The sequence below is a fragment of the Patella vulgata genome, chromosome 7 (genome assembly GCF_932274485.2).
Source record: "Patella vulgata chromosome 7, xgPatVulg1.2, whole genome shotgun sequence".
Classification (NCBI taxonomy): domain Eukaryota; kingdom Metazoa; phylum Mollusca; class Gastropoda; family Patellidae; genus Patella; species Patella vulgata.
Genome location: NC_065885.2, coordinates 22898859 through 22917742, shown reverse-complemented (window position 1 = coordinate 22917742; position 18884 = coordinate 22898859). Strand labels below are relative to the sequence as shown.

The 18884-nt window shown below is 36.2% G+C and overlaps 1 protein-coding gene across 3 annotated transcripts; it reads right to left on the bottom strand.

The window, feature by feature from the left end:
- Positions 1–1574: 1574 nt before the first annotated feature.
- On the bottom strand, positions 1575–18589 carry LOC126828226 (sulfoquinovosidase). Of its 3 annotated transcripts, none has more exons than XM_050557874.2 (10): positions 18575–18589; positions 8811–8941; positions 8029–8211; positions 7568–7766; positions 6100–6440; positions 5467–5608; positions 4962–5183; positions 4288–4503; positions 3009–3248; positions 1575–2666 (listed from the first exon to the last, which is right to left on the bottom strand). In XM_050557874.2, the coding sequence occupies exons 1-10, from the start codon at positions 18582–18584 to the stop codon at positions 2101–2103; spliced, it is 2250 nt and encodes a 749-aa protein (XP_050413831.1). In that variant the 5' UTR covers positions 18585–18589; the 3' UTR covers positions 1575–2100. The 3 variants fall into 3 exon arrangements, with proteins under 3 accessions (XP_050413831.1, XP_050413832.1, XP_055958505.1); XM_050557875.1 differs by lacking the exon at positions 18575–18589 and adding an exon at positions 11565–11702; XM_056102530.1 differs by lacking the exon at positions 18575–18589 and adding an exon at positions 9450–9627 and having other exon boundaries at positions 8811–8937.
- Positions 18590–18884: the final 295 nt, after the last annotated feature.

Sequence of the window (18884 nt, the reverse complement as noted above, 5' to 3'; positions counted from 1 at the left end):
CAGCTGTCTAGTCGCTCGGATGGGACGAAAAACCGAGGTCCCGTGTACAGATTGGCGTGCACGTAAAATATCCCTTGGCAGTAGGAATTCGATATAAGAGTAGGCCGTAGCGCCGCTGCCCGGGCAAAATTTCCCTCATAGCACACTGTATGGCGTATGCCCGTCTTCATTAGCCCAGGTTAGGAGCAGAACATTAGGACGTTAAACCCCATTTCATTTCATTTCATTTCAAATTTCTGGCTTAGAGGCTGGGATAGAGACAGTGTGTAGTGTTTCAGCCGTTAGGTCTGAGTGCTAGTCTTTTTAAACTCAGACTGTAGATAAGAACTCCTAATGTACTGTCATAGATGTTGTAGTTTCCTGTATTTGATATATAAACACAATTTTAACAACGCGGTGTTCCAGAGTCAATTGATCCTTGGAAATAGTTTATACACAACGTGGAGGCCAGAGTTAATTCATCTGTTTAAAAACACCGTAGTGTCACAATAACTCTGTAAAAATATTGTGGGCTCATTAAGCCGCACCGATGTCATCCCTATCAATGATTGTAGCGACCTAGCGAATATTCACTGCTGATCAGTGTGCACGACTCCCTTTGATTTTAAATATGCTTAAAGATACATTATGGGAGATTCGATAACAAGTTGGCAGTTCTCACTATAATAATTAAAAACAAGATAACGTAAAGGCAATTTGCTGAAAATTTCATTCAAATTGATCCACTATGAACCGAGAACTAAGCGAACGCTATTTCTGCCTAGCCTCGGTCATCATTACTAAAGTCAGAACGATAAACAGCATAGTCTCGATTATCCATTTAACCGTTTAATCGAGAATGAAAGTTATGCAGTAAATCGGGTCACAATCCACTTAAGATCGCAGGCTAGCGATGCCATCTAGAGTTGATTATGGTCTGGATAAGTTAATTAATGTCTAATTAATAATATAGATAATATTTCAGGCCTAAAGAAAGACCTGCAATTGACAGATGTAGCTCTTGCATAATGTATGTTTAATTTTATGGGATTAGTGTTTACGAGTCCCTTTAATTTTGAATATGCTTAATTTTATGGGATTTTGAACCGACGTTTACTTACATCATATATACATGCTATTTAATCTGATCACAAAACAAATTCCAGGTGTCTGTAAAATTGTCTAGGAACAATAACTTATATTGATTCCCCGGAGGTCGATTATGTATGTGAACAACACCCATTATCGATAATAAAACATTGCTGTATAAAACAAAATTGTTTATGCTCGATTCCCACTGGCATCTATCTACTGAAATATCCGTAGGCTAAACCGAGGGAATATTTAATTTCATTTGAGTATAAAATAAAGAGGAAACCATAAATACAAATTTAACGAGCTGTGGATTTTACCAGGGAAGATGTTAAAGTAACTGGTGTACCAATGTCAAAGGTGGACGATATCCGCGAGATTACTGTATCTCTCAGTAGAAACATCAATGTCATCAGCAGATATCCAATTATCGAACGTTACAAATCAGTGGTTAAAAATTATTGAATTTGTTTACTTATTGAATTTCAAAGATCCACAAATCATAACACGGCACAGCCTTTTATTTATAAAATATTTACAAGAATATTACGATATATAAAATACGTCAACATATTTACAAGTAATTTGAAAGTAATCTAGATTACACTTCCTAATAACCAAAAAACACCCGCCTTAATAGACAAAGCAGAACAAATCTGAGCACAAATAAACTAGTTAACAGTGTATGAAGTTCAAACATGAAATAAGTAACATAAAAGAAATAGTAATTCCTTTAATTTAATATCAGTCTCTAATACTGAGACTGAGAATTCTTATTCTATAGTCACTATTTTCGAAAAGAAAAACTTAGGAAAATAATTTGTAGGAGAAAAACCTAAACACAACGAATATCCATGTATGTACATGTATGTGCAGAATGTACAGATAAAGAGAATCTCATACGTCTAAGTTCCGAACCACAAATCGGGTCTTGCTTATTTTGTATATTAACAACTGATCCTTCAAAAATTAGGACTGGCCGTAAGTTGCAGAAAAAACGAACTAAAATGCAACAAATTACGTGGTACTTTAAACCCAAGAAAATATGATACATATTAAAGACGCTAGCAAGCAGGTTATTATGGAAGCCGTTATGAAATTCATGGAGCCAGTTGGATTTGGATGTGGAGTATCAGTTGGAACAACAATCAATGGTGTGCTTCCAATCTGTTTAAAAATGTCCGCGTACATAGACGTAGATCGGTAAAATACTGGTGTTTTACCCAAAGGTGCAGCAACCTGTACATTCATTGGACCCTCATACATTTCTTCTGGGTTCCAGATGTTTACCCATTTGGCATTAGCGACTGTGTCGTTGGGCAAGTAGACATTCCAAGCGGTAACACCCGACTTAAATACTGGCGCTACTAACAGGTCATCGCCATACATGAACTGGTATGTGGCGTCATACGAACCAGGGTCATCTTGAAATTGCATGAATAGCGGTCTTTGTGCTGGTATGCCAGTATCAGCCGTGGTCTTGATGACGTGTACAGAATAATTCTTCAACATGATAAACATGTTACATAGACGAGCGTACTTCATGGATACTTCGTGTGAAGAATAGAACTGGACATTAGCTGTAGGTTGGTTACCTATATACAAAAAAAAAAGAATACTACTGAAATCCAAGATTTGTGGAATTCTTTAAATGATCTGTCATAAACCTGCTCAAAGCTCTACTGTGTTTTTGGCACTCCGGTTCTACCCGAAATACCAGCGGTTGAGGCCGACCTTATACTCAAGTGACTATAATTCAGTCGGTTTTTGTTTCAGGTTAATAATCGGACCCCTCCCAATAGTTTTACACATGAGAATTGGTCATTAGGTGAAATAATTAATATTACGCTTCTATAAAATAACAGACGGTCTTAATGCCATAGTACAAAGACATAATCTGAAGCTCTATATCCATTGCCTGTAATACGGCAATTTACCTTCATGAGATCTGAACACTGGTCCAAATGCTGCTGCCTCTGCTGATCGTAATAATAGTTCTGCACTTCTAACTAATTTGGGAGCAAAGGTCGTGTATCCCCCTATATCAAAATGGGTAATGCCAACACCACTAAGACCCATGTTTAAAGCTGAAGGTATAGTAGAGGCGAGTCCATCAGCATAGGTAAAGTCTACATCCTGATCGCCAGCCCACATTAAAGTACTGTAGTTTCCTGTACCTGTAATCATATTGTTAAAGTAAAAATAGTTGTTTTAGTTATTGAATATAATTATCACATGGGAATTATTATCAACATTTTTCATCATATTTTTCTTTGTGTTCATAATGTTCAAAATTATTGCGAAACCTTGAAAGTAAGTAATGAAGAAGACGAGAGCAAGATGGGCTAATGATGTATTAATACTTTCTATGTCTATAAGGTAGTGTCTGTAAAACAGTGAGAGAGAGAGAGAGAGAGAGAGAGAGAAATGGGGTTTAACGTCCACTCCACTCGACATAAACTAGGTTATTTCGGGACTAACATATGGTTCTATTTTATTTAAATCATTCGCTTCCGTGTAGGTGTAGGGGTCTTTAGGACCCGGAGAAAACCCACGAGGCGACCCTACTCCTTGTCACGTACAAACGCGATGTCGAAACTCCGCCAGTTGACTCAATGACAGATGACAGGCCTTATGATACAGCGCGCACGTGCTAACCATTCGGCCATCCAACCCCCCCGTTGATATATATTTATATAGGTGCCTATATAGGTCGTTCAAGGGTTAGTATATATTTTCACATCATATCCCGAAACGTAGTCGTGCAAATTCATTCAGATCCTAGTACTATCGGGAGCTACGGTGTTCGATCCCTGCATTGGCCAAGAAAGTTCATCGGGAATTTCCGTGGTTTCCCCCTTGTCAGTGGTGCAGGATGGAGGGCCTGACAAGGAGAGCTGTATAGTCATTCAGATGAAACGAAAAACCGAGGTCCCTTTCACGTAAAAATCCCTTGGCAGTTGGCATTCGATATCATAGTCCCTCATCACTCACTGTACGGCGTACACCCATTTTCATTAGCCCAGTCAGAGCAGAACAGTATATAGGACGTTAAACCCCATTTCATTTTTATTTTCCTAGTATTTTGTATTTCGAATTGAAAATCAGAATCAGAATCTAGAAATAATCCGGATACGAGTTCATGACACGGAAACAAAATTTTTAAACGATGGGGAGTGCTCGGATATAGAGTGACGGAGATATAGTTTACTATACCTGTGAAACCAGCTCGCATCCAGTACACTATTTTACCCAGATTATCAGTTTCTTCAACAGCTTCTCGGTTAAGCTTCGCCCACAATACTGGCCATTCGTTATGAACCATCTGTGCTGATTTATTATTGTAAAAGTACCCATCTATAGGAAGATATTCTCCGAAGTCAGCCATCCATCCACCCAGTCCTAAATCTATCATGTTCTTCTTGACTACTTCTAGACGACGATGACAATATTTAGAAAAATAAATTAGATATTTCACATTTTGATAAAAATCCCCAGAATTAATCATTTTTTTGTGGATAACTCAGCAAATAAAAGTAGACTAAAACACAACACAAAGAGAAATCTCTCTTTGATTTAGGTCAAAATAAGTTTAGAATTAGGGTTATATCATGTGATATTATAGGACAAATACTATAACGCTCTGATATTTTCTTAATAATTTGCTTATTGGATTAGCACAGGAACACACAATCGGTTATACATGTATTCAACAAACGCTGTATCTATGGACGCAAAGTTGTGAACGACATTTAAAGTCAAATGAAATCGACCCCTAGATCTAATACATCTTATTTTTTTTTAAGAATTTGTCTTAGAGAATAAAATTCGATGATTTATATTGTCTATATATAAAACAATTTGGAGACTGATACGTATAAGATATTTACCATTTTTATACCAATCATAAGCTTCAGGATTGGTAAGATCTATAGTTCCACAATGGAACTCTCCAAAATCTTTAATAAATGTCTGCCCCGTCTTATTCTTCATAAAATATCCCCTTGCATCGGCTATCTTAAAGATATCTCCATCCTGATTGAGGTAAGGATTAATGTAAGCTAAAACCTTGATTCCCCTTTCTTTCAAAGTAAGGATGGTCTCATTTAACCCTGGAAAATATAAGTAAGCGAATTTGTAAAGTAAAGATGAAGATTGACGCATAAAATGTGTTGGATTCTCCAGGAGAATGGAATTCGTGTTAAGTGTATGTTTTCTACCAGAATCATCAAGAACAGCGGTTAAGGTGGGTAGCAGTGCTATATCTCATAGTTAAATGACAACACATCGTAATGTGTCACCCAATATCATATCTAGCGGCGGTTCAAATTCCAGATTGACATTTTTCAACACCATAAAGTATTGGAGCAAACTAATTAAAATAGCAATACCCACCAGGATATAAAGTATCATTCCATCTCCAATTCCAGAATAAACGTTTACCAAACGAGGTTTTTTTCGTGCCTGCCCAATCCTGAATCCAGACCCCGGCCAAGTTGATTTTGTACTGATCACAATAGTCTATATATTCTGCCATCTAAGAAAATACCATTTAACAGTTAAGTTAAATAATTAAAATTACTTATTTCTAAGAAGGGTAATTCTTACATGTTAAGATGATCGGAAACCAGAATATAAATTATAGAGAGAACAAAAGGTCGAAAACCTTACCATTTGACATCACTTCACGGTATATACAACATTAAAAGGCATATTGTCATGCGATCTGTACAGGTATGCTGTCTTTCTAGATGACTCGCTTTTTAGTCAGTTGGGTATTCGGATTGCTTTAATTTAGGAAAGATTCTGAAGTCCATAAATATAATTTCCAACAGAATCTAGAACTGAGATTGGGAAATATGTTATCTTCCACGAGCTTAATCATGAACATGTTACAAACCATGAACCACTTTCACCTTTTTCGACTCGCATGATATTTCACCCGGTCCACCACACCCCTCATCCTTATATCATAGTGGAATTGTTAAAACAAGATCCGTAGCGTGACATGATTTAAGCAGACTCTACCTTTTGAGAGCCACCTTGCACGCCAATGATTGCTCCGTCATAAATCCAGTTAGGTAATTCTGGCATTCTTCCCAATAAGGTCGTTAATTTCTGTACCAGATCCGTAAAACTGTTACCCCTATTTATATATATCCTACCAGGCTGACCCAGAATGAAAACTTCATGGGCATCATCTCTACTAAAATCTAACACAGCGTAGTTGGAAGAACCATGATGAAAATAATATTTTTTACGGCTGTAAAAGGTCGGTTGTGGGAAATAAGTGGTATGATAATCGCCACCACTGTGCTGCATCTGATTGGCCATGAAAGTTACGAGAGTACTCTGATTCCTGCCAACACCTAGAAATACGTTAAATATACAATAATTACACATCGACAACACACGAAAGCAGGGATTAAGGTATCTACTTCTAAAACAATAATTCTCGTAATAATAGCTCATTTAATAAATCTAATGCAGAAAAAATGAATCTGTGGATAACAAGGAACTTTCTATTTGACACATATTGCGTTACAAAACATAAATTGAAGGATATCAGAAAAAGATATATATATTCTAGAGGGTTTTAAGTGCGATAACATACATTAAATATTGGCAATATCAGATTAATATTAGCACAGACATCTTGTCTTTAATTTGATGTTACACTATTGGTTCTTCAAGACACAACTCTGTTTAACTCCATATAATACTTTTATTATTCTTCCAAACATATAATGACTTCATAGTTAATGATTCCTTAGTTAATGACTTGTCTTGAGGGAGCCCTAGTGCTAACTTGGGGGTTTGGCCTGGATTGGTGAATCTATGTTGTTCTTGGTTTTTAAGACCGCTTCCACCGAAGGTGATGTTACAGAAAATTATTATTTTTATTACCTTAGCGCATGCGCAGGGGTCTTCCCTGTAGAATGAAACCGAAGTACTGGGAGCAATCCCACGACAGGGATCGACATCACGAAGAAAAACTAGAGGTGACCGGTCAGCTAGCGCTCGAAGCGCGAAACTCTAAACAACTAGGCCATCCCAATCCCCTATTGATGAACCTTATTTGGTTCCCGTCTTTTAATCTCTTGAACTGGTAGATGCCCAACCCCAAAAATTACTATGTTCCGATTAGCTATAAACATTAGTCATTCGGTGTTGGTGATGTGATCTAACTGACAAATGGTGTCAACGATAACACCATCTGGTAATGGCCGACCATCTAGGTAGGAGTGATATTAAATTGATAACCCCTCCAGATGTCATTGCTTACATGATAAAGATATTCAATGAATGCCGCTTTTATGACCAAAAGGTGACATAATCGAGTTTCATATCCCCCATTGTATAACACTAGCCCGTCTATATGGATCAAAATCTATAAACACATTTTTTGATTTAATGTGTGTGCATTCAACGGCAGGACAACTATTATTTGGTGATGGCGGAAGAGTTTGGGTTTTGGGTGGATCGAAATACTCACCTTGTTCTCTAGTCCAGATAGGATATGGACGACCTCTGAGATTAAGGTAAGAAAACTGTTCACCACCACCATACACCTCCTCATCTTTATCAGCGGCTATACGAATCCAAACTCTATCATAACCAGCATTCTCGATATCAGATATATCAATCGTTAACGAATGATCTTCTTCAGAACGCAGTTTTACTACTAGAGGTGACTGCAATTACATTTAAATTGAAAACATTGCTTAGACTTGTGTCAGATAAATAATTACCTTTCTACGACTACCAATACCAGTGGTGGTATGTTATAATACAATATTCTCATATAACTCATCAGCTATCTCGTTGAGAGATTCTCTGAATTCCAGCCAGAAAAAAACATCTTTATCGACAAATATTCTGGAAATCCAATGCAGATAAGAATCAAAAGTGCATTTGTTATTAGAACTGTCATGAATCTGAGATTTCTTTACTTACCGACGTATTATCGAATGCCATTGTTAAATCATCACCATCTGTAGGTTCAGTCCTTGATATTAGTTTAAGATCCAGACGTTGTAATACATAATCCCGAATGTCAAAATTTCCCCGGTCTTCCTCAAAATCTGTTGTTCCTCGACCAGCATATAGAAAGGGCTTCTCTTTGGTATGATCAATCACCTGCATCGATACGTTATTAATGTATTTGTAAAAATTCAAAGATCCAACAATTTCAACACATCACTTATATGTCTTCGTGCCCTTCTGTAACTTTCCCGTAAATTAATTATATGTGACATACACAGAGCATTGATTGGAAATGGCACAGAAAAGTGAGGGAATTTGGTACCGTTGTGTTCCTGTATCGAGTGAGACCACGCATTCTTACGTCACTGATCAAGTCCTGCACCTTAAGGTGTAACCTTTAAATTACGAGTTAAAAACACAGATCCTGTTTCGTTTCGCTTTGTATAATTCAAAATGTTGTTTTACTTGCATTTTAATCAGATTAGAGTTAATCATACTTAAACGAAACGAAATATAGATCTGTATTTTAATCAGATTTGTCGCTACCAGGGGGGTAAATGTGTGTGTGTGGGTGGGGGGGGGCATGCTGCGGTACCCCGCTAGAAAGCTCGGCTCGTGGCTGCGTTACTCGTATTACATGCATGTGCGTCAGTCTGTCTCATTTTTGCTAAACACCCCCCACCCACTCACCCAAAACAAAATTGATATGTGCACATCTAGTCGCTACAGTATTTTGTACAACAATTTTATACCTTGACATTGTTAATCCATACAGTAAACGCGCCATCTGTGCCCATCTGGAATGTATAGTCTTTGGACTTGACTTCTTGTGCTGTCAACACCGATAGAATTATATATACCAATATCCTCATGATTATTCTGTCTGAAAATTTAAAGAAAACACCCATTCACTGGCGTTAGTTTTATTTTTTACGACTGACAACTTAACACAGCTGTTTGAGACTGACATATTTCTATAGTCAAATGTGTAATGCTACAGAGGAGGGCTTTGTCATGAAAGCGGCTTTTCCACGCTGTTCAAACTGGGTGTAATTAAAAACTATAAGCAGTGTTAATAAAGTGTAAACTTTACACCACATCTAGCGTTTTTAAAATGTAACACTTTTGCAAGGGTAACCAACTAAAAGAGCTACACCTAACAAGTGTAACCGATATCCATGATTACTACTGAACACCCGAATAAGGGTAATTGCGGGGTGGTTTTGATAAGCTACACCACTACCAGTGTTATACTGCATTTACACTAAAAGATGTAACTATTATTGGGGAATAAATCCTAGTACAGTGTTAATTGTACAGTGTTTATCATATTACTGAAGCAATGGCCCGAGAAATCCCTCTTTGGCCATTGCTGGATTAGCTTCCGATACTTGCTTTTGAGGGTGTGTCTCTATTCTTTCCGTTCTATCAAATCTATCCCCAAGCACAGCAACATGACAGCCCTTCTTTTAATCAGGGGACTTCCCTAATACTTTGGACAGTGATTTAAGGTATTAAAAACGATGAAAGTGTTGTTCGTCTCAAAAAAATATTGTTTATATCACATCCGTGTTGACAGTTGATAGCCTTGTTTGTCACACAATTAGTTTTTCTGCAATATTCTGCTATGCACTGGTTAATCGGGCATAATAAAATCGTAAACATATTTAGTCCAATTTGGAGCTCTGTTTGGTATTGTTACGCAATTAGCTATTGGTCAGTCATAATTTAGAACATGAATTTTCTTTCTTTACAGCAGTGAGTAGTGGGATTAGCTCTAATCAAACGAAACACTGCTAGGAGTTTGGTGTTTATTGGGTTGTAAAAGTGTAATTCATATTCATGGGTACTGAACCCAAGGCACTCCTAGTCTCCTCTCTGAATAATCTCCTTTTGATTCCTGCTTATAATCCCTTTCTAGACAAAGGATGATCGAAGAGATTATGCAGCTGGCTATATTGCATCGTATACCGATTAAACGTTCAGTACAGATTGCTTTACAAGACAACGGACATTACATATAATTGGCCAGGGGTATTACCTAATGACTTCCGCGTGGTCGTTCGCCGTGTCAAGCCAGTGCCAATGTCGACCATCTCTGGGTCATAACATGATAATGACGTTTTAATCAATTTCTTGGATGGTCGGTGTTAAATAACATTTGCATATAATATACAGTTACAAAAGTGTTTGTGTACTTCAATTTAACTGTTTGGTTTGTTTGGGGTTTTTTTGTTTTGTTTTTTTGTAAAATATGGCGTTAATTGCATTAGTAACACAAGCATAACTTATTTTAGAGTGTTTACTCATAACGAATATAAGTCATTCGGAATATTATCATGTATAATAATCTTAATAATTTTCATAACGCCTCAAGTATAGATTATTTTAGCTTGTATACACTTAAAGACGTGTAAATGTTCCAAAATATTACCAGGTACTATATCTTAATTAATTATTCTTAATTCATTTAAGGTGCATAATTGAATAAACCACATTTTTCAGCTAAGTGTTGTAAGGATATCTGTATTGAATTGTCCTCAAGATTTACAGTATATTCTTTGTAAATTGATACGGAGCCGACGACCCTATACTAATTATCATAGAGGCCTATAAATAGTCAATTTCAAGTTTTCTGAACTTAGAAGTCGTTGGCTTGAAATAGATATCAAACAGAACAAATTACACCCGCGTTGGTGTAATAATTAAAATGGAAGTGTAATTTACAAAACATTCTTGAGGAGTAATGCTTAATCTACACCCACGGGTGTTAGCTATTTAAGTGTAACATTACACTGGCTGAGGGCAACACTCAACCGAATGAGGTGTATCATGCAGGTTACACTACTGGAAGTGGCAACTAGATGGCACCTGAATTGGTGTAATGTTCTACACTAGTTATGTGTTATCAGTTTACACCACTAAAGGCTAGGGGTTACCCCTATTTAGGTGGCAGCTAGTTTTCATCCGAATTGGTGTAAAATATCTAATTATTTTTAACGGTGCACTGTCTTTGGTTTCTTTTATTTGACCGTCATTGCGTATACCCGCTGACCATGTTTTCTTCCCACGCTGACGACTGGTTGCATTTCCTTGACAGACTTACAGACGCCATCCCTGACAATTCCGGATTCGGACCAGAGATATTCTAGTCGAAACTCGACTACAAAGCCTTCGATAATTGAACAGCCTGCAGACAATCAGACAAAACTTTATTTTCGTTTTAATTGGGGAAACTATACATTAGCAACACATCGTCATAACTACACCTGGATGCATTTAGTCTCGATCACCCAGAATCTCCTAGGGTGTATTTAAACCACATTGTTGTTTCGGTCTATCAATTACAAGCTTGTTGTGTTCGTAATGTTCTTGTCTTGAACGTGAATAAATAAGTATGCTATTGCGTAATGCTTGAGTCCTTTATAAGAATGTACGCCATTAAATGCGAGAAACACTTGAACAATTATTAATTCTGAATGACATAATACTGAATTTGAACAAACCTTTATGTTATACAAACATAGCATTTTCCATGTCCTTGTCAATTACCAAAACTTGCTATAACCTGATTTAATCTCCAGTGTTAGTTAGGGTGACCCGTGCACCCAAAATTTTCCGCTAACTACGCAGTGTTATAATATTCAGCGGTAGAGTCTATGAGACTATAAATAGCCATCGCACGTGCAATTTTCTACCCAACTATCAACTATTACAGTCGTAAAAAATCTATTGTTGACGATTCTGAATAGCAGTAATATTTAGCTTTTGGTTATTACAGCAGCTTTTGAAATTACGTTCGTTTTATTTATTAAATTGCTTCATCATTAACTGTACCGTTAGGAGTGGCATCTTTTGGTTTAGTACAAATAATATCTATGAAATACTTGCGTTAGGCAAGAGCATGATACTAGCAGTAGTTTCATTTTACTAATACAGGGTGCTTAAAACAATTGTTGAGTTGCCTTTCTGTTATGTTTCGTAAAAAAAAGTAGTCTTGATTATCCCGGCTTGTCAATCAGACGTAGAATGGTCGGTAGACTGGTTAAGCGAGACTAATTTCAAAATAAGGAAACGTAACCTTTTTTTTATTCACATGTGCCCGAATGTTATGGCCGACACTCGTAACCATCTTTCAGTGTAATATTTATGGATGGTTAAATGGTCATAGCTTATTAAGTACAACATGACCGTTTATTTAGTGACTATAAATGTGCGAAACTGATTTAAGTCTTGGTGTATATATAAATATTGTGGTGTAATTGTCGAGATATTTGGAGATATTTATTTATGGTGGGTCACCATACCAGTGTCTTAAAGTATTCTGACGTGTCTAATAGGATATCATCAATAAGTGGGGAGGTGGGGGGGCAAAGGTGTTGTTTTAATTTTTAGAATCGACACAAAATCTTTTATGACCATACAAATATACTGTATAATAATGTTAATCTTAACATAATGATACAATGATTTGATTGAGATTATATTCCTAATGTAGAATAAGAGCTGATATAGCACGAATACTGTAGAGCTTATCCTCTGATGCAAGATCGGAAGTTTCGGTCAAAAAGAAGTGCATACGGGCCGAAATACCTCAAGGTAATGTTCCATAGATTTCAAAATCTGAATCGACAAAGGTTTTATTGCAGAGGATATTTAGTGTACTCTGTAATTTACCTTTAACTTCCACCAGGTGCCTTAATGTTATCTTGCAGTACCAACGAGATTGTGGACATTTGTGATTAACAATTATCCCTCTTCAGTAAGAATTAAAGGCCCATCGTTGAACCTTAAACTGTAGTAGCCCATTTTTTGCCCAGGAAAAATCACAACACAAAAAGCCAAATGCGATTGACGATTGCAGTAATACTACAACAACTTGTAATATTTTTAAGATTATGTAAGCAACCACCAAAATTACCTCCCCGGTGTCTGTCTGCCCTTATGTTTAATTATATGTAATTGCTGATGGTTCTATACAACTTGATGCTTAAAAATCAGGTGTTGCATCGTTTAATCAATTAAAATTCATGAACTTGCACTAAAAAGAAGGAGATGATAACCACACTAAACTTTGATATTAAATATTAATAAAACAAAAATTGTTGTATTTGGAAATGGGGGGGGGGGGGGTAAATATCAAAAAATCAAACTTGGAAATTTAGTAATAACCAAATAAAGATAATTGGAAGAATTTAAATATCTTAGAATCTTACTGAACTTTAACAGAAAATTTCTTAAGACACAAAATTATGCAGCCGAGCAGAGGAGTAAAGCCTCGTTCTCTATTCTTAAAGTTTGTAATGAAAATTACAGATTTTCGATATTTACGTAAACGGTATTTTAACTCATGTATCTAAATTTGTGATTTCCATAATGCTTATTGTAAATTTGGGGCCTTTCTCAAAAACAATATTACACGAGAATTATATTTATGTGTATATTATATTGATTCATTGTATTTTATTAATATTACATGTTTATATTGTATTTGATATGTCGTACGACTTGAAGAAACGAGTAAAGTAAAGTAAAGATACCATTCTTGCTCATGTGGTAGAAGTAGATCTTCACCAAGATTAAAATTAAACAAACATAATTATAATATCAACAAGATGACTAGTCATCACTATCCCGTGCCCTGACATTTGCTTTGAAGGCATAAAGAAAAACAACTTCTTGGAATATCAATGGAACTAGTCAGAAGATTCATAGTCTGATCACAGTAGCTGCCAGCTGGGGAAGGCAGGGTCGCTACTCCCTGTAAGGTTTGCACAACAACATTTGGCTACCCCAATCAGCTGCTGTATGTTAAACATTAAGCTTATACATCAGAAAATAAAACAAAGTTATTAAATCCGAGAAATTTCTAATTAGCAAAACGTACAGCACAGGTTGGTGTTTGTACAAAGTTTCATGAAGATATCTTGAATGGTTTATGAGATATGCCCCGGAAAGAAAATCGTACACCAAAAACTATGTTAAATTTGTTTCCATGGAAACACAAAAAATATAAATCCCAGAAATTCATAGATCGCAAAAGGCACAACTACTGTAATAGGTTGATGTGTGTAAAAAGTTTAAAAAAAATTTCTTACACAGTTTATGTGATATCGGGACGGAAGGACGGGCGGACGGACGCACGTACGCACGGACGGAGCCCATTTCAATATCTCTCCCTAATTTCGTTCGGCGCGGAATAATAAATCATCCTAATTAATTGCTTACTTAGATTACATGGTCGGTCCATACTAAATACTAGCAGTGAAGCGTGATGTGACAAAGGCAGGGTATGCTTTCACTCTCTAGGGAACCTGATATCACTTTTCAGATAGGAGTTCGAGATATAGCTTATCCCATTACATAATGCTTAGCCAAAAGAAATGTACTTACATGTATGATGGTGCTTTCCTCAAAAACTTCGTCAGCATACTGAATATTGAGTCAGTTTATAACAAATGTACACAAAAAGCGGCAAACATTGAATTGGTAAACAATAATTTGATCTTTACGTTAAAGGTGATGTGAGATATTTCTCTATTGATTTCAAGCCGAATAGAAGGTACAACGTGGAAATTTTGGTTTTAAAACATAACAGCACAAGAAATTATAGATTTTAGACGAAGTTGTCAAAGTAATACGTTTCTATGACAAATGTTGGCCATATTTGATACCATTTAAACATGTAAATGACTTTTTTTTATGCATCCTGCATATTTATTCATATTAAACTGCCATGGAAACTATAGACATCGTGAACGAAGTGCATCTTTAAATTTTTTTTTTTATATATTTGTATATGTTGTGGAAGTCCAGACCCTTTTGACAAATTGTTACTAACTAAATTGACAACGTATTCTTGTAAACTGAAAGATATTTTATCGCCTAAACATAATGTTTTTAGAGGACAAAGGTCACTAAGGACTAACATACCTGTATATGTTTAGGGGCCTTTAGAAGTAGGAGCAAGCCGGGACATAGGGTAACAACCCCACGACGTCAGTTAGGCGACCCTTATGCAGTGGCGGATTAAGCTCCACCAAGGCCTGAGGCGGCAGTTGCTGGAGGGCCGATTTAGTTTTTATTCACGTTAACACCATCGTGACACCCTGCACGTTTCAAGTCAGTAGCTTGAAGCGTATATATGGTATTAGTGTCAGTGGCTTGTGGCACGAAGTAACAGTATATTGTCGCATACATAATATATTATGTCAACGCTTGGGCGACATAATATATTGTGTTGACGCTAGGGCAGGGTTAGGGTTAGGGTTAGGGTTAGGCTCGAGCTGTTCCTATCTGAAAGCTGAAAGAAAGTTTACACACGTATCCCAGAAATGGTTTATATAATTTTAATTTCACACGTGACGGTTGATTATAGGCCTACTATTTTCTAATATTAACAATATAATCTTTTACAATTGTTATCGGTGCCATCTTGTTTTTTGTTCATGCCTAGTCACCTCCATCCTAGTTCCAAGCGTTGACATAATATATTATATCGCCCAAGAGTTGACATAATATATTATGTATGCGACAATATACTGTTACTTCGTGCCACAGGCCACTGACACTAATACCATATATACGCTTCAAGCTACTGACTTGAAACGTATCGCCTGATCGTGAAGTGCTATTAAACCAAACTCAATTATTGAGGTCACCGTGATAGCATGTTATCTCTATGGATCTTTATACTATTTTGACCCTGAGATGTGACGAAGCATTCCGTATTATTTAGTATTTGAAGGAGATTTTATCATAATACATTGTGCACACAATACACTGTATTTCAAACTCTTAAATAGAATTTTGTATTTTCTGTGCGAAAAACAAATGATACATCGTATACACAATAACCTACATTCAAACTATAAACGTAATCCCTTAAATAGCATTTTGTGTGTGAAAAATAAATGCGGTCATTGCCGTTTCACTTTAAAGTAACATTGACCTTAAGAAGGTTGAGACACTTTGAGATCAAATATGGATATTTTTAAATTAATCAAAGTGAGTAGTAATTATGAGGCGATGATTGGAAAGGTTTTAAGTTCGTTGGAATAATTTTAAAAACGGTTTACAAACGGGTTGGGGAACACCACGGAGAAATAGGCCATCAAATATCACTGAATCCAGTTTAGTAAATGACAGGAACGAAATTGCTATCTTTGGCTTTTACCAATGATAAATGTATGTTCATGTCTTGGTGACAGAAGTTTTTACTAATGATAACTGTTTGTGACAGAAGTTAATTGAACACTTAAAACATAATTATATTTCTTTTAAACAATATATTTGTTCAGGATAAGTGAATTGGATTGGGGAACACCTCTCCCTAAATAATATACGTAATATACTGATCAATATGTTATGTCTTTATGGTTAAGACGCCTCGGTACCTCCATCTTCAATGGAAGGCTTGATTTCGCTTTAACTCCCTACATCTTATCAAGCCCTTCACGCAATGCTCTGCATATTTCGGCACTAATTCGACCAGCCGGGGAGCATATCAGATTCCGCGAACACCACGAATATCAAATCTCGCGCTATCCAGTTCCAAAGTTCAAGGTTCGTTCAATGTCAAGGTTTCCGTGGAGGTCGTCATAATTATTTGATTTGAGTGTGTTAGTGTCACCACCCCTGATTGGACGCTTTCGTTCACGTGCCTGCGTTAAAGGGAGGTGTGGTGCCTCCGAGTCATATTATGAAATATAATATGTACATGTAAACGATCAAGATTTGACTTTTTTATGCATCCTACATATATATTCATATTAAAAGGTCATCGATCGCTGCAGATGTGCATCTTTAAAGTATTTGTTCTTTAATTTGTGTTTTATGTAGAGCAAGCCCCAAATAAACTATGTTAATAACCAAATTGTAAAAAAAAGAGGTAAATGATTCTTAAAAAACCTCAGCGCCATTGTATTGTCAATGCGTTCTTGGCGACTTTTAATCTTGTATAATGAAAGAAGTGTTATTTTATCGGGTAAATAAAATTTATTTTAGTCACCACGAACTGGGTTATTAAGGACTAACGTACCTGAATTTGTTTGGGGGCCTTTAAAAGTGTGAGCGATTCCACAAAGGTTGGCAGGTGATCCTATTGCTTGTCACTCAGAACCATACACGCGAATCCACGTCTTACATACATACAAGCCCCCCACTCCCGCCTTCATTAGACCAAGCGAGGGACGTTAAACCCGGTTTCATTCAATCATATAATTTCTAGATAATTAATTATCTAGTAGTCTCAACAACTAAATAAATCAACAACTAAAGTCTCAACAACTTTTTGGCAAAATAAATCAAGATAAAAGGATTTACCAAAGTGGAAATAAGGTCGACCAATAATAGAGGGTACAAAGTGGATCCTTGTGGGACACCATATCACTAATTATTGGAAACAAATTAGTCTTAGTTGAAATCTGAATCTGAAGAATAAATCTTGGGTTTAGAAATAGCATATTCCGCCTTGTTTTCCATTGTCACAATATACCCCAATCCTTTCTCGATTGGATTTGGTCAGCAATTTAACGACTTCAAGGACTATTTTTTTTAACTATTTGCACTGATCATTATATGTATAAGTGTTATCAACTTATCAGTTATGCCTTTATATAGTCTACTTGACATATATTTAACCTGCTTTTCAAGTTATACTGACGACTTTTGACACTATCCAATTATATCAGTGTCATTTTGGAAGATGCATGGGTGAATGTAAATAATTATACAAATTCAGCGATTATGATCTTTGTGGTGAAGGTGTTAAAATGCCTGTTTATAGTTATTGGATTGAATTCAATGTATTTCTGCTTTGAACTTTTATATGGCCTATGATAAAAATGCCTTAACCTTTTTATTTAATTATACAAAATATGTCGGTTTTACTGGATTGGTTTTATGTGTTGGATTCTTTTGTGAGATGGCATCCCTCTTTAATCCCAGATGCAGTCAGTGTTGAGAAATAACCGAGTTTGTGTTCTACTGTCGTCAGCACAGTAAGTCAAACAGGTTATCGTGTCCCAAAGCATAGCATCAATCAATCAAATTGCTTATCTCTGCTTATCCTATTCTGAAAATGCCCATCGTTGAACTCCATCAAGGCATTCACCTAATAAACACCCACACCAAGTTTGAACATTCTAACTCAATTCATATCTATGTTCATGTTGCTTACGGTAATATTTCACCGACTATCATACTGCTAGAGGTGCACTTAACAACATCCATTTTACTAGCTGTTGCATTTACCTGACAAATAATTTACAAGCTGTTGAATTTGACCGAATTTCATTTTACTAGCGGTTGCATAATACTATTTAAAATTAATTTTCTTGTATCCTGCCAATTTTACTGAAGTATTAATTAAACTAAAACTTTTGGTTTGGCACAGTATGTGTCACTAAAACCAATAGTTTACTAACAAACCTACTAAAATTGTTAATGACTATAACCTCCTCCACATACCAAGCAATTTTTGTTAAAATTTGAATAATTAAAAAAGTATTCGTACCTGTGACCATACGCTGTAGTAAATATCATGGGTTAAAAAGAATTCGACAAGATTAATATTATCTTTATGTTATCGAAGAGTTTATTGACAGTGACTATGAGACAACCTGTAAAATGGAGAGGTTGCGGGTCAAATTACAATAGATAACGTGGCGCGATACTTTCGTTGACCTTAGTAAACCCGTATGCCCCTTTTTAAAACATCTTAATAAAACTTAAAACATAATATTTTACCAATTATTTTGGAGTTTGGAGGTGGGTGGGGTTGTTCTTGCTTTAGAAACCAACTAGGCAACACACAGACATGATGC

Coding starts and splice junctions, on each gene's coding strand:
- LOC126828226 (XM_050557874.2), bottom strand. Junction 6,441..7,567: donor TATCTGGACTAGAGAACAAG/GTGAGTATTTCG, acceptor ACGTATTTCTAG/GTGTTGGCAGGAATCAGAGT. Junction 5,609..6,099: donor TGCAAGGTGGCTCTCAAAAG/GTAGAGTCTGCT, acceptor GTATTTTCTTAG/ATGGCAGAATATATAGACTA.